This window comes from Mauremys reevesii, linkage group 9, assembly GCF_016161935.1.
Source record: "Mauremys reevesii isolate NIE-2019 linkage group 9, ASM1616193v1, whole genome shotgun sequence".
Classification (NCBI taxonomy): Eukaryota; Metazoa; Chordata; order Testudines; family Geoemydidae; genus Mauremys; species Mauremys reevesii.
Window position 1 is genome coordinate 11,233,604 of NC_052631.1, and position 17,051 is coordinate 11,250,654.

Consider the following 17,051-nt stretch of genomic DNA (forward strand, 5'->3'; position numbering starts at 1 on the left):
CTACGAGAGGAAAATTACACATGGCTGTGTTGTGTAGGATGGGGGTAGAGCAGAGGGAATCTCTTCCTCTCAATTCCCAATATCTCTGCAGTGTAATTAGCAGTTCCTTATATGATATCTGAGTCCAGGCAAGAGCTTAGGGAGACCCTATGCAATGAAACTAGGCAGCACAGGCTATGTTTTGGCAGTCTGGGAACTAGAGAGACAAGGAGATCTTCAGGGTCTGTCGGAATCTAGTGGCTTGAATAAAGAATCCTATTTATATTCATTACAGTCAAGAACTGTTCTTTCTCCATCACAAAGGACACTACATCCTCTTAGCACGAGCCTCAGTGATAGGAGCAGGGGCGGCTCTAGGCATTTTGGCCCGCCAAGCACAGCAGGCAGGCTGCCTTTGGCGGCTTGCCTGCAGAGGGTCCGCCGAAGCCGCGGGACCAGCGGACTCTCCGCAGGCAAGCCACCGAAGGCAGCCTGCCTGCCGCCCTCGCGGCGACCGGCAGAGCGCCCCCAGTGGCTTGCCGCCCCAAGCATGCGCTTGGCGTGCTGGTGCCTGGAGCTGCCCCTGGATAGGAGGGGACCTGCCAAATGCACCCTTCTACACACTAAAGTCTGAGGGGTCTGGTCTTCTGACTTGAGGGTGTGGTCGTATCAGTGCTCCTGTGCATATGCTGAATTTGTCACATACATTAGAGAGGGGTTCATATTATACCTTTTAAAAAGGAATAGCATGGTGTTCTAGAGGGATGAATGACATGCATCCGACGAAGTGGGTATTCACCCACGAAAGCTCATGCTCCAATACGTCTGTTAGTCTATAAGGTGCCACAGGATTCTTTGCTGCTTTTACAGATCCAGACTAACATGGCTACCCCTCTGACAGTTAATTCTGAGACTTCCTAATCTGACAGCATGGTCATGCAGATGTCAGATGGGAATACACACGTGCTTGTATTATTCCAAATGACTTTGAATCCCGATTCAGTTCTCTGACATCACAGTTGTTATGCAGATATCATTCAAATTACCTCATGCCAGGCGTCTTTAGTACCTGAAATCCTTGAATGTAGAGGTCAATCCAAACCTCCATAACACCAGCAAGGTTCCCGGTGCTAAATGCTCAGCAACACAAGCAAACTCATCTGGGGGCCTAATCCAAAGCCCACTGAAGTCTACAGAATGGCTCCCATTGAATTCAATGGGCTTTAGATCAGGCCAAACAAGGTCACATAACCCCCCCCCAAAAGACATTCCTCAGGTTTGCCAAGCAAAGGAACTTGGGCTAAAAATAATAGAAGACAATTGAGAAATGAGCGAGGGCTTAAACAGCCTTCTTTAGGGCTCCCAAAATTCAAAGGGTGACATTTGAAAAGAACAACAACATCTAAATGAGCATGCATTATATGCCGTTTCAGGCCTTTAGCCTTCAAATACTTATACCTGTGAGTAACTTTACATGAGAGTAGCCTACTCCTGTGTAAAGTTGCTCAGGTGCATAAAAATGTTTGCAGGATCAGAGTGTTAGGTGCTTATTTTTGAAGATATGCCCCCTCAAAAGTCTGTGGTTGTGGGGTTTTGTTATGCGAGCATCTTATTGCTCCATCCCATAATCTCCCTGTATGATGCCTGAAAAACAAATTTCTATGATGGGATCATTTTGGGGGGTTGTTTCTCTATAATTCACTCCTTATTTGAGATGATGATTTTGCAGGTGACCTGGTATGCACTAAAATCACTGCAAAGCATAGAGTTCCTCCTGCTAGCACTCCATTAACTCCTCTCCTTTTGTATTTCTGAGACCATAGTTGAGATGCTTTGATTTCGGATTTCTATTCCGTCCCATTCACTCTCACAGAATATCATTTATTACTTTCATGGCTCTAACAGCACCTTAGATATGGGTGTACAGAGATGACTGGGAAATTAACCCAGATCAGTTGTGTCAAAAGCAGCAATGGTAATTACAGTGTTGCCAGTGCAACGAGAGATAGGAAGGGTACTGTCCTATGTGTAATGGCAGAAGCTGATCACAGAAGGCCATTAACTGCTCCCACTGAAGCCAATGGCAAAATTCCCATTGATAGGGTGAACATATTTCCCTATGCTAAATACACGGCACCTGGTAAAATTACTCGTATTCAAGAGAGTTCAATGACAATCAATCAGAACTATGCAGTACAAACATTCAAATTAACATCAAGTTGACTGAGCCCCTGTGAAAAAGAAATACTGCATAGTGGGATTCTTTTCATTTACTTTCTTATCTTTAAGGCTTAGGGTTCACACGGGGAGAGGTGACACACACACACTCTCCCGTACACCTCTCTCACACACGGGGGTGACTGACCTGGCCCATGTCTTTGCACAGCTCATCTCTCTCTCCCCCTTGCCCCACCTCCCCACAGTTGGAAGCAGCTTGTCCCTTCCTGCCCACACCATGTCGCAAGGCAGATAACACCTCCAGGCTGCTGCTGGCCACTGACATAACCCAGCTGCCTTCTGTCCCCTGGCTACAGAAGGGGTTAAGCCCTAAGGATGCATTGTCCACCAGGGCCCAGGGAACCTGATTGCAGAGGCTTTAGCAAACTCAGCCAGAGAGGTGGCTCAGCAGGGGAGGGTGCCTAGAGGACGGAGCAGCCCCGTGCTCCCTGGGAGAAGGAACCAGAGTGGGTGGGAGAACAGGGTGCTAAGTCCCTGCCCCAGGGGCTGCTGTGGAGCCTGCAGGTTCGGGGCATGACCAGGCTGGAAATCGCTTCCCCCCCCCACCACTCTAGAGCTTAGCTGAGGGGCAGAGATGCTTCACCGTGCTAGTGCTGTGCGGGGCTTTGGCACATGCAGGGCTTGGCTCCTCCAGGCCGGTTCCCTGGACCAGAGGATCTTGGGCTTTCCCAGGGCGCCGGCCCATCCTTAGAGGTTTTTAAGGTCCAGCTTGACAAAGCCCTGGCTGGGATGATTTAGCTGGCGTTGGTCCTGATTTGAGCAGGAGATTGGACTAGATGAGCTCCTGAGGTCTCTTCCAACCCTAATAGTCTATGATTCTACGAAGGAACCTGCCAGCCAAGCTGTTGGTGAGCTGAGCACTCCAACCAGGGGCTGGTTCTCTGCACAGCGCTGGGAGCCGGACATGCCCCACTGTGGGAGAGGGATATGGAGGAACTGTGGGGCTGAGGTGTGTGTGAAGGGGCAAAGCAGGGAGAAGATAGCGAGAGGGGGAGCACGTAAAGGGCTGATGGGTGTGCACCCTATGCGACACGTAACTGGCTGACACCTGGCGCCTGCCTGCAGTCACCAGCCACCGCAGCTCACAGTGCACAGCCAGTGCCGTCCAGAAACGGGATGGGGGGCAGGGTCCTGCTGGCCAAGAGCCGGCACACAGCGAGGGCTGTGCTGATGGACCAGCAGAGGGAGTGACCAGCTTTGCCCCGCCACCAGCCTTGCACACCCACCCCCATCATAGCCACTGGATCCCCCCCACTCACCGCTGGTGGGTGGGTAGCTGGTGAGCAGGGATCTGGCCATCAGCAGGACCCACCAGTACTGATGGGGGCAGGGGGAGAGATAGAAAATATGGGAAAATTTGCCTGTTTTTTAAAAAAAAGAATCAAGACACCTGTAGTCGTGCTTGCAAACGGGACATCTGGTCACTCTGCCCATTGAACTGAATAGAAATAGCATTGGGCCCATATTGCTGCTGTTTCCTTATGAAGCAGAACATAATAAATGTAATCAAGGCATACTGTAGACAGTGTCTCACTCCCTCAGACTCCTGGATCATCTGTGCTGCTGTGTTACAGCGTATATCCGACCCTGGATGCAGGTGGCATTGACTGCTGAATAACTACCTAGTGCCGGAAAGAATTGACTGTTTGTGTCTCTTTGCAGCATGGTATGAAGGGTCTGATTGTCAAAAGTGCTGAGCATTGACAACATCAGTGGGAGCCCGGGGGAGTTGTGTGGGGCTCATTAAATCAGATCTCCTGTAAATGTCTATAACAAGGCTAACCTTGAACAGCCCTTTCCAGTTCTGGGTATAAATACAGAAGAATGTATTTTTTCAGACCAATAAGCATATAAGGGGGACATTTTCAAAGGCACAAAGGGAAGTGCCTTTGAAAATGCCATAATCCCACTGGTAGTCAATAGGAATTGGGTGCAATACTGGCCTCTTTGCCTTTGAAAATCTCCCCCTAAATATTTTACAAAAATACAGCTATATAGGACCAGATTTTCAAAATGGCATAGGATCCACATGGGGCCAGATTTTCAGAAGAGCTCTGCTCCCACTTAAGCACCAAAATGAGAGCTCAGTAGGTTTGGTGCAGGTTGAGTACCTTACCCCACACGCACATTTTCCATCGCAGAGGTCCGCCAGCCACAGTAATATCCCAGTAGAACCCACTGGGGTTGTGGATGCATTTACCTTTGTTTTTGCTTCAGCAAGGGCTGATTTTGTGTGATTACATTTAACAGCCAGTGCAAGGGGGATGGAGGAGAGAGAAAAAAGGAAGAGGAAAAAAGGGAAATGCATCTGAGTGGCAGCAAGACAGGTCGCCTGGCAAATCTCACTACAAACAGGAGCGGTTTTGGAGGGATGAGGCTGGGCACTAGCAGACAATTGTTCTCTCATCAGTGCTATTTAACTTCTTTCATTCCCAACTGAGCACTGCCTTTATCTATGGACTTTAAACCTCTCCCCTCCTTCCCTTTCATTCTCTTGTATGTAATTCCCAGCTGCTGACGGAACTCTAGTAACTTGCGCTATTCCTTTGTCTCCTTCAACCAATCCCCTCCACCAGCACCACTCAAATGAGCTGGCCTTTTCATAATAATTAGCTCACTCTCATGCCCGAAGTGATTGTGCAATACATATAGGCTTGGAAGGATTAGAGTTGTATCGGTAAATGTCGGCAAACATTGATTTTGCTGCACAGCACAACTGACACAAATATTTCTATTTAAATTTACAGATAGGCAAGTAAGAAAAATTCTGCTTGAGAACTTATTACAGTTTGATTTCAGGATATTTATTTTGTATATTTTGACGTGATGTTGACAATCTGTGTATTCATGGTTATAAAGCTTTAATTTTTTGAATCTCAGCTATTGCCATTACAAAATTATTGTCTGACCACCCCCCATAATTTCTGTGAAAATTTAAATTGATAAAAACTGAAAAAATGCTTGAAACCCATAATTTTACACAACTGTGAACATTTAAATTGGAAACAAAAGTTGAAAAAATGCTTAAAAATTAACAGTTATCTGTCAAAATTACAAAACAAAAATCTAATACTGTACTGAACGTCCTCTCTATTTACACACACACACACACACACCCCGTCTATGACAACTCTCTAATTTCAGCATGTGCATCGTGTCTGTGAGATGCATGGAATTTATTTAGGGTGGCATTCTGGGCTGGACAGCCAAAGTGTTGGGGGAGAGTGTTGCTCAGGCAATGGTAGCTGGAAGCATGCTGCTTGCAGAAAACAGAATGTCGTTTCTAGCCTTGGTGGTGGTGGTGGGGTTGTGCTCATGTGTGGTGACTAGCACATCTGTAAAAAGGTTCAGGGCGTGCCAGTCTTAGAACTGAACTCCAAGTGCTAGTGATGGGGGTGGGGATGGGGCAAGAAGGACCTTAAACACACCTCCAGCATGTCTGATCAGACCCCTTTTGGGGGTACTGCACCAGAAACCCCCTCCATTTATCAAGCAGTTCTATCCTAGAAGTCTCTGGCAGGGGAACACTTGGGGGCAATGGCCTCCTGCATCCTTCCCTCCTCCCACTTCACAACCACCTTGGGAAGGCCAGGATCTGATGCTTCAGAGAGACCCCAGTTTAAAAACCACAAAACACAGTAAGTACCATTGCAGTTTACCTTTTCTCGTCATGTCTGTAAGATGTGGAGGTCCGGCCACTGGTCCAAATAAACATCTTAGAGGATTGCCCAGTGGTGCCTTTCCTTACTGTGGAGGTCTTGGAGGGATGACGGAAGGACCTAGAAGGAGAGGAATAGTCTCTGTCAGCATTCATTTGGCCATGTTGTGTCCATCATGCTAAGTTCCTGGGCCTGGATTCCTATCCACTTGGCAGTGCTCAGTGGGCTCTGGTCCGAGGAGGTGGACCTTCTGATTATTCGAGGCGATATGTAAAGTAACAGAGATGCCCTCTCTGTTCCCTTCCAGGAGCTTTATCTTCTACTTTTTTCTCTCTCTCTCATTTGTTTTGCTAGCACTGGCTCACATCAGAGATAAGATATCGTTTCCTTGCCTGTGCTTTACTGCCTGGACAAACGCTTGCTTTGCTGTTGGATCACACACTCTGGAAAATGAAAACTTCACCTTGGAGTGAACTCCAAGCGCTGGCTAAACAATAGGCTGGAATCTTTTGCTGTTCCCATCACTTTTGCCTGCTTTCCTCCCTGGCCCAAGACCTCTTGATACATTTGTTCGAAGCAGCTATAGGTTTTAAATAATTACGTGAGCCCATAGTGTATTCAGAATGCATTGATCTGTCACCAAACTCGTAGTTAAATCTAACTGCAGTTACAGTCCCTCTCCCAGCTGGCATTCTGATTGGCGCGGCTTGAGAGAATCATAGCAACTTGACTAGGTGCTCCATTGATGCATGCAGAATAAATGTTGAGGACAGTTTGTTTTCCTTTTTCTATTGCTCATATAATGGATTAACTCTTTGATCGCCAGGATTCTTAGCTGGCTCTTAGGCACTAATGTAATAAACATGATTAATAAGATCAGGCGAAGACCATCCACAGGCTGATCTTTCTGGTGAGAGTCTCTGCCAGCATTATACCTTTTCCCCAGCATGTCAACATGATGTATGTTAATTAAGAGGTTATGTATCTGTTACAAGTATCAGGGAGTAGCTGTATTAGGCTGTATCCACAAAAACAACAAGGAGTCTGGTGGCACCTTAAAGACTAACAGATTTCAGTCCTGCAACCCTAAATCAGTCAAAACTCTCAGTGGGTACCTTGCCTGAGTAAAGACAGAGTTGCAGCACCTGGAGCTATTTATTCTTTTGGAAGTGTATCTGATATCACTACAGGCTTTAAAAGGATTTATTGTTCCAAACCTGCTTAGCTGATAGAGTCATGGTTGTCTTAGAAGTAGAACAAGACTTTGTTTTTTAAATGGGCTCCAATTAATTTCCTCCTACTGTCCCCTTAATCTACACGCCCTTCAGCAAATGCTCCCACTCTAAGATTTGTGCTTTCTTTCATACCCCCAACCCACCGCCAGCCTGGCACAACTTCCCACTTCATGTCTGCCAAGCAGGCTCTCTGTCCTCCTCCTGCCATAGCTTCTTCCTACTGCCTTCTAATCAGTGATTTCCCTAAACACAACTGCTGCACAGGGCTTTCTTTTTTCTGTGACAGGGCATGATACGAGTAGCATTTCATTTTCAGAGCTTAAGATTTAAAGAGGGGAGAAATGTAAAGGAGTTTTGATCTAGGGATTTGGTTTGGCTCACTTCTCTCTTTTTTTAATTCATCTATACCGAGGTTTGCCAGGATCCAATTTACTTCTTTATAATTTTGATGGATGTTTATTTTTAAGCATTTTTTTAATTGATTTAAATTTTCACAGTTGTAGGATTGTGGGGCGGGGGTTGTCAGACAATTATTTAATGACAGTAGATGTTGAGATTCAAAGAGTTAAAACTTTTTAACTGTTAAAGCATAAATTGTCAACCTCACCTGTCAAAGTATACAAAGTAAATACCCTTAAATCAATCCCTAATAAGTTCTCTAGAAGATTTTTTCTTATTTTGCCTATTTTATTTATCAACTGAAATATTTTTTGTTGCTTTGTGTGAATGGTAAAATCAGTGTTTACTAACATTCACCGATAAAAAGCTAATCCTTCCCAGCCTAACTATATCTCAATTGGTTCTGAATGCTTATCCTTACAAACAGGTGACTTAATGATGCTCAGCATCTCACCAGATCAGGCCCTCGATTGTGAAGTCCCTTTGGGCAGAGGCCATATCTCATTCTATGATTTGTAAAGCACTGTGTGCATTTATCGCACTATGGAGCAGGACTTAATAATAAAAATGAAATAGTCTGGATTCTAAGTGTCTTAATGTAGAACCTTTTTGTATTTCAGTGGCCATTCCCTAGCTCACTGAGAAATAAACTCAGTTGTTTGTAAAAGCAGCAAAGAATCCTGTGGCACCTTATAGACTAACAGACATTTTGCAGCATGAGCTTTCGTGGGTGAATGCCCACTTCGTTGGATGCATCTATAAGATGCCACAGGATTCTTTGCTGCTTTTACAGAACCAGACTAACACGGCTACCTCTCTGATACTTGTCAGTTGTTTGTGGTTTCCAGTGAGGGTGCACATGCATTCCAGAGCGCTGTTTGTGTAAAAAAAATGCTGTCACGCCACCATCTACAAAGTCACACAAAGGGCTGATTCATGTACTTGCCTAGCTGTGAACCTGGGTGAATGCTCAGAACTGAGTGAGATGGATTTGGAGGGGAAAAAAACAGAGCTGGATCTGAGCTGAAATTCAGCTTGGAGAGTGAGAGGGCTGGAATCCAAATCTGGATTTGGATCAGAATTTCACAGCTGGGCCCCGTCTCAGGAATGGGGCAAACAAAAATCCTGGGTCTTTTCACCCCAAACTTTGCAGAGGAGTGGGAAGGAGGCTTGAAATTTAGAGAGAAGGAGGCCCTTCTCTAAAAACCACCACCAAAACATTCTGCCTATTTAGGCCTTGGGTGACACCATAAAAAGCTACAATGTACCAGTGAGTTGGCCTTTTGGCAAGTGCTCCGTGCCCCATTGTTAGCACTGAGCACCCTCAAAATCACACTGAAATGAATAAAATCCATCTTTGACTCTGGGGCAGGGACCATCTTTTTGTTCTGCGTTTGTACAGTGCCTGGCACACTAGGATCATGGTCCATCACTGGGCTCCTTGGCGCTACCACAAAATAAATCAATAATCTACGTCTTTGTATCACACTCATGGGTGGACACAGATTAGGCAGGAAGGGGACCTCTTTGCACCAGCCAAAGAGGAGGAAGAGCACTGCTTAAACGAGCAAGGAAGAAGAAAGGAAGATGTGTTCTCCCAGTCTCCTTACTTTAACCCCTGACGCTTGTCACTGTGGTATCTGAACACCTAAACAGTCTTTTCTTTCCTTTTCACCTGAGCAAAAAACCATAGTCAAGTATTAGAGGAACAATGTATAAGAAAAGGAAGTTGTGACTAAAATAACTATGGCTTGGAGGTCAAAATAGTAGCTACCAGCATCTAATCAATATGATGACCCATTAAGGAGAGTTTTCAAGCGGTCAGCATAAGTGCTGGAACTAGAGGTGCTGGGGGTGCTACTTCACCCTCTGGCTTGAAGTGGTTTCCATTATATACAGGGTTTACAGTTTGGTTCAATGGCTCTCAGCACCCCCATTGTACACATTGTCCCAGTGCCCCTGGCCATCAGAGTAGAGAACGTGGGATACAGGACTCCTGGGTCCTATTCTTGGCTCTACTACTGACTCACTGTGCAGCCATGGGTAAGGCATGGTCTACATTAGAAAATTAGGTCAACATAAATACATCGCTCAGGGGTGTGACAAATCCACACCCCTCAGTGGTGTTGTTAAGCTGGCCTAAGTCCCTGTGTAGACACTGCTAGGCCGATGGAAGTGCAGCTACTGCCTCTCTGGGAGGTGGATTACCTTCGCTGATGGGGAACCCCTCCCATTGGTGTAGGTAGTGTCTACACTGATGCACTAAAACGGTGCGGCTGTGCTGCTGTAGTGTTTTAAGTGTGGACAAGCCCTGTGACACTCAAGTTGACTAAAATGGCCTCTAACATTGGGGACATCAGCTAGCAAACAGAAAATCGTGGCATCCAGTACCATATTTAGTGTCCATGTTTATAAACTGAGGCCTGGCCCTCTGCACATCAGTCTACTCAGTCTGTTCATATGAAGCAGTCGTGAGGACTTATTGAAATCTTCAGGAGGAAGGCCTCTAAGGTTCTGTTCACACACAGTCCTATCACTCCTGTTGGTGTCACTTACAGAAAGGTAAAGTTACACATGGTGTGTGAATGGCTAAAACTAAAAGTACTGTAATAGGGCAGCTGAGTGACGCAGCTGGACCTACTGGACGCTGTGCTGATATAGCCTAAACCACTGCCATAGTCATTGGGAGACCTGGAGGAGCTTGGTTATCACAGACTTTGCTCTAAACTAAACACAGCTGAGCATACAGTCGAGGTGATATACAGCTCATGCTGCCTGCATTCGTTATACAGTCCTTCTCCGGTAGGATGAACAGTAGCAGCATCACCACAGGAGCTAGACATCTCCTGACTCACCTAGTCAGAGTGAAGGCTTTGTGATGGCAGCCTTCAAAGTGGAGGGGGATGGCTGAAGTGCACAGAAGGGTGTATGGGAAGGAAGGAGAGGTCTGTTTCTCTGGAAAAGTTTAAAGGATTTCAGAATGTTTCAGAATGCCAGAGCCTTGGAGCTACCCATATGTGATATCATTAATGCTGTCTGCTTCATTAGCTGGGCAATCCAAGCCACCCTTCACTATTTAACAGATAATTACATGCCTAATCTTGTGTAAAATTGTAACAGTAATGACATCACAGCAGCCACTCTAAAGGTCAGATGTAAGTGACTTGGTTCAGTGTTTTCTTTAGCTGTAAGCTATAAGTTATAATCCTTTCCCAGGAACAATGGAATGTGAAATCTCCACGATCCTTCTTCTGAGGGCCTTTAGGGGAAAAGAAACATTTCACATGGAGGAATCTGAAACTAAGTTAATATATGCTGGTTCAGTGGTTTGGTTAGACAATACGTTTGTCCCCCTCCTCCCCCAGATTGGACTGTGAATCCTAGTTCTTATCACCCAAAGCTGCAAAATAATTTCCCTATAGTATTGGAGCAGCCCCACTGATAAAAGGAAATACTTTTTCACACAACACATAATGAGACTGTGGAACTCATTGCCAAATGATGCTATGGAGGCTTAGAATTAAGCAAGATTCAGAGAGGGACTGGACATTTATATGAATGACAGCCATCTCCAAATTTATAAAATAGTATCTACTAAAAAGAAAAAGAGTTTTGAAATGGATATAATCCCTCAAGATCATGTCTTAAAACAATCTCTGATTATCAGGAGTTAGGAGAGACTTTCCTGTGGGGAAGATTATCCAGCATTTGCCTACTGAAGCAGTATCTTGTACCTTTCTCTGAAGTACTTGGCGCTGGCCACTCTCAGAGACAGGATTAGAAGGACTTTGGTCTGATCCAGTATGGCAATTCTTATGTTCCTATTTCAATGGGGTTAATATGGAGATTGGAAAGGGAGGCCATGTTTTGGTTCTTGCAAAATCCAACTGGTCCTTGGGATCAGAGTTCCATTTTATTTAAATCACCACTGTTCCAGGGCAGGATTTGGGGGAGCTCAAGGTGTACCAAAGTAAGCAATCCATCAACAGCATTAAAATGGAGTCCAACTCCCACTAGTGTTTTCAAGTACGTGTTACATTTACTCCCTTTCCTGTGCTGCATTTTCTTAGGGGTAGACTTTGGTACCTTCACTCAGAATGAATAGCAGTATTCTCCAGGAGCAGTCCTGCTGCTTTCAATGGCACTACTGTGGCATAAGTAGATCTGGGCAAAATGTTTTTTGGCAAATAGCAAATTTGCCAAAAAATGCAATTTGAGAGGTGCCAAAAAAAATGCATTTTGAGAGTCACCAAAACTATTCATGAATTTGCATTTTGAGAGTCACCAAAACTATTCATGAATTTGGGTTGATTTAAGTTTCAGCCAAAAAAAAAAGGGGGGGGGGAGAGGGGAATCAGAAATGTTAATGGTTTGTTTCACCATTTTTGAAACATTTTGCTTTGAATCAACATGACATTTAGAAAATGTCATTTCAAAATTATGTGCAAATGGTTCATTCAACCTGAACAATTTTTTTTGGTTTTTCATTTGATGAGAGAAACAAACAAACAAACAAACAAACAAATGGAAAAAAATCAATTTCATTTTGAAATGAAACAATTATGTTTTTTTGGCCACTGAAGTGAAAAAAATTAATTATTTGCTCAGCTCTAGTAATAAGGTACCGCTTAACATGAGTTAGGGTGGAAGAACTGGGCCTCTGCTCTGTAGTTAGCTGTGGAGAAAATGTTTCAGAGAAATGGTTTCAATTTTGGTCTGCAGCTATGTAAATAAAGTATCTTACTGCAAATTTGACTATGAAACAAAGTTGCTCTGTGCTGTCATTAGCTCCTCTAGAAAGAGGAAAGAGCACGGAGGAGCAATGTTTGCTTTCTATCAAGTGCTTAGTATCAAGAACATTAACTTTTTAGTTCACATCTTTCAGATGTGTTTGTTGTCCTAGGGATGCAGCAAACTATCCATGGGAGATTTGGCTACTGCTGAACATGGGAGAGGCAATACAGCAATTACACACACACTGTGGGTATTATCCTCACAGTTGTGATGTCACAGGGCTGTAATTATTATATACTCACACTTCAAGGGAAATATTATGTTGAATTCAGCAGTTTCTATCTCCAGTTTCTGCACAGGTACCAACATACTTCAGAAATAGAAAATAATTTCAGCTCATATTTTTACACCCTTGGTATAAATATAGAGTGAAACATCAGTAGCTGCCTAGAACTTCATTGTTGCCACTACGCTGCATACAATAGTCCTTTGGCACTTCCAGCTAGCGTCGGGGATGGAACTTAGATCTTCCTGCTTCAGAAGCACAGCGAAAGGAGAATCTTTCTCAGCAGTATAGGGTCTGTGACACATAGCCGAGCAGCTCTGAATTAATCCATTAGAGGGAAATGGATATACATTGTAATCAGGTCATGATAGCATTTATGCACTAAGGCCCCACTCCTGCTGAAGTCAATGGCAAAACTCCCATGGACTTTAATGGGGCAGGATTAAGTCCTAACACTTCTGCCATTTACCGTGACAGTAACTGGAAATACACTCCCACTACAGCACAAATCAATTCAACAGCACACATGTCATCATTACAACCAATAATAACAGGTACAGTGCTGTAAATTTAATGGTGCTTTTGATGATCTGGCAAAAAGAGTTTAATATGAGACAGCCAAAGACAAGAAAAGATGTGGTAGCACAGTTCAGGGGAAGAGATAGCAAGGAGAACAAGGTACGAAAGATTCCTGGGAGAACAGGGTTTGAGGTGGGAGAAAGAATGTGTTTGGTGGAATGGATGGGGGAAAAGTGTTTCAAGCTGAGATTGGGAGCTGGAGTGGAAGGAAACAGTAAAGACAGAGGGAATACAGGGAGTGAAAGGAAGAAGGAGGAAATGAGATCAGAGAGGTAGGAGAGGCCACTGAGTGAGGATGAGAGAGTTCAACGGGATGTGGTAAAAGACAGAAAGGTGGGGGAGGGATTCAGTTTCTTAACACATTTTTCAAATGTTTAAACCCAACTAACGTTCCATTCAGTTCCTTTCAGAATTGCCACGGCTTCTTCTAAGCCTCTTGGCTAAGAATAAACGTAGTGTGGTGTCAGTTTAACATGTGCTCTGTCCTGTCCTCCATATGGGACTGCAATGGAGGCAGACTCAGTGATCTTAGGAGATCCTATTACTTCCTGGAGAATCGCACAGACTCATTTCTCACTAGAAACCCTGCTCACGCTTCAAGCTATAACTACAAGGAAGATTGGAAGCTGTTCTGAATGGATTTAAACCCGTTCATCCAGCCCTCACACCAAAAATGTTGCACCTGAGCAGCGAGCGTCATTATGCTAAGTGTAGGAGAGGGAATGGTAGCTGATGACTGCTCTGATTTATATTGGGGACTGACCTGGTGTCTGGAGGGCTTAAGGATCAGGCAGCCAAAAAAGGTACTTTTGTTTTCCCTCTTCTTGGCTTCACTGACATCGTGGAGGTTGTGGCCCCAAAATGCTATTTGTGTGCATATTTGCGTGGACTCAAGGTCACAAAGGGTCTCCTTAGCATATGGGATACACTGGGAGGGTGACAAGGAGTCCAACAAGATTCGGAGAACTCTGACTCTTCCTCCCCCCTCCACAAACAGTTTATGAAGAACAATCCCACTGCTTGAGTAGTCCTAAGAATCATTTTGTTGCTGCAAGGCCAATGCCCTTCCCACTGTAATTCTAGGGAGTAGCCCTGAAAAATCATTAGCTAACTCACTGGCATGTTACACAGGGCACTATATTCATGCCACATTGCTTCTCAAGGTTAGATTTAAGTGTCTGGATGGGCTTCTAATGCCCATTACCTCTAATTCTTCACCTTTGTATAGAGCCCGAGAAGGACAGTGTGCATAATGTTTTAGGAAGGCATGAGAGGCTGATGTTTGTCTGAGGTTTGCCTGTGTTCAGGTTTCTGACAACAATAGGCTCTTTTGAGGCCTCAGTGGGCCATTTATCACACCAAAATAATGAGATAAATTCTCCTTATGGCATTTCATATCTTAGATAGTGGGAGATCTGCAAAAATATCAGCACTTGTGTTAATTTGACACCATAAATGTCTCCTTGAGGTATTAAAAGGCCTGTGAAAACTATGCATCCGCATAAAGATATAATCACTGAACTGTTTGGGTTTGCCTGAATATGGCCATTTCCTTCATTATCCAGGTTATGAAGTATTTGGATGCACAGTCCTAATATTTCCCAACTGAACAAGTCATTTTCCTCCCAAGGGGAGTCTTCTCTGTCCCTCAAGCCTTGAGGATTCCCCACTAACCCTCTACTCCTCCCCGCCCTTCACTCTGTACCTCAATCATGATCCTTCCAGTTGAAGAGACCATCAATCCCACTTATTACTTGGACAGAATTATTACTATTAAGTGAAGTGAGGTATTCAGTATTCCTAGAGACTCAGCAGTTGGTTTTTGCAGTGTTCTTAGCCACAGGTACCCAGAGATAGAGCAAGAACCTAGAACCAGGAGTCAAATCCCACCCTCCCACAAACACAAGCTTTGAGGTTTATTAATTGAAGAGACAGGGACATTCACTTGTGGCTGTGCTTAGTTCTGAGACACCAGGCAGGGAGGAAGATTGTTCAGAATGGGTTATAAATAAGAGTAATAATGGGATAAATTTTAGAGGAAAATATAGACTGAATATCGGGAAACGTTTCTTAGCTATGAGGTTTGCTAGAGTGTGGATCCATCTCCCAAACAAAGTGGTGGAATTACTGTTAATTAAGATCTTGCCTGCCTGATTCAAGGGACGGCCCAAAAGGAGTTTTCTAAGCCTAGCATTAATGATTCTAAGGCCGAGAATGGAGCTCACATTTTCTGACTCCCAGTCCTGGTCCTTAAAACACAAGACTGATCTTCTTCCTTGAGTCAGTGGCAGTTTTGCCTGTGTGAGTGTAACCCACACACCTCCTGGGTGTGGTGCTCTGTCCCATCTAGTGGCACTGAGACCACTTAGAGAGAGAGATAAAACGAGTCTTCTCTACTGCCTTAGCTAACAGCCAGGTGGCTTTTAGCTCATGCAGTAGAGGCTCAGGCACTAAGCTCCAGAGGTCCCAGGTTTGATCCCACCCGCTGATGACTGGGGTCCATCGGCCTTACATAAGGATGGCAGGATCAGACTCACCTGTATACAAAACATTCTAAAGCAGTGCTTCTCATAGTTGCATCGCAGCTTGTTCAGGGAAAGCCCCTGGTGGTCCGGGCCAGTTTGTTTATCTGCTGAGTCTGCAGGTTCATCCGATCGCAGCTCCCACTGGCTGTGGTTTGCCGCTCCAGGCCAATGGGGGCTGCAGGAAGGGCAGACAGCACATCCCTCGGCCGCGCCACTTCCTGCAGCCCCCATTGGCCTGGAGCGGCAAACCGCGGCCAGTGGGAGCCACGATCGGCTGAACCTACGGATGCAGCAGGTAAACAAACTGGCCTGGCTTGCCAGGGGCTTTCCCTGAACAAGCGGTGGACTGGCTTTGAGAAGCACTTTTCTAAAGTACTGTAATAGAGAAACTATTGCATTGTATACCAGAGCAGCAAGAACAAATATCCAGTCTGTGAGCATATAAAACCAGCGGCATTCAGGCTGTTATGAGAGTGTTCACAGAGGAAGAAAGGCTTCAGGAGATGGTATTTCTTGGAAAATCCCCCCCAAGTTACGAGTCAAAATACCTGCTCTTCCTGCAGGTCTTTACACAAATGCCAACATTTGCGGAGCTGGTTCTACTTGAGGCCATAACCGAAAATAAATACTACTGCAAATCAGGGATGCAGAGGAACAGAAGTAAAGCCAGCGTGATCTAAGAAGAACAGCTATAAAGCAACTAGCTAAAGGAAATGCATCTGCATTAGTGGAAGACAGCTACCACTTAGGGAACATTTAACGCCCCGGTAGCAGCCACACTAAATCGTGCAGTGGCGCAGGCCGTATCAAACGGCGAGACTCTACTTCAGTGCTGGCATTTCCTGTAGGACAACCAAATGGTACAGAATAGGAACAACAGACCTCAGTGCAAGACAATGGCCTACATAAACAGCTCTTAGTTATCTGCAAATTTTTGAGCCACAATGCTGAATGCTGATTAAAGCAAGTGGCAAATGACGGTGTACAGAACTCCATTGGTATATGCTTGTAGGAGATCTCATGGCTTACTTCTATGCAGAATTCCCCTCACAGATACCTATACATTTTTCAGCTGTCTGATCTGTCCTTTTGTTGAAGTAGCCGGGGTTTCCTCTCTAACACGTCCCATGACCAGTGGCACCAACAAGTGCCATGCTAGCAAGTGTTCCTGTCAGTCATTAGACTCTGTAAATGCCACCTCTAAAGTGTGGGAGGCGGGCAGCATTGTGGAGGAGAAAGATGGGTGCTCTCGGTAAGCTAATGCTGCCTCTGAGAAGAGCTTAAGAAGGTTGTTGGAGGATGTTGCTGCCCTATGACTTCTGCCTGTTCTCTGCCCTCCTCCTGCACCTTCCTAAGGTGTAGTTCCCAAATCCCAAATGGGGAATTCCACAGAGTCAAAGTCACCCTCCATTTGAAA

General features: G+C 44.9%; 1 protein-coding gene across 7 annotated transcripts in view; it reads right to left on the minus strand.

Annotated features, from left to right (window-relative positions):
• KCNMB2 (potassium calcium-activated channel subfamily M regulatory beta subunit 2) overlaps positions 1 to 17,051 on the minus strand; it is a 239,990-nt gene that overhangs the window by 24,526 nt on the left and 198,413 nt on the right. For all 7 annotated transcript variants that reach the window (XM_039487056.1, XM_039487055.1, XM_039487058.1 and 4 more), the window contains exon 2: positions 5,877 to 5,996. In XM_039487056.1, the coding sequence (XP_039342990.1) occupies positions 5,877 to 5,996 (120 nt within the window). The remainder of the gene's footprint in view (positions 1 to 5,876; positions 5,997 to 17,051) is intronic.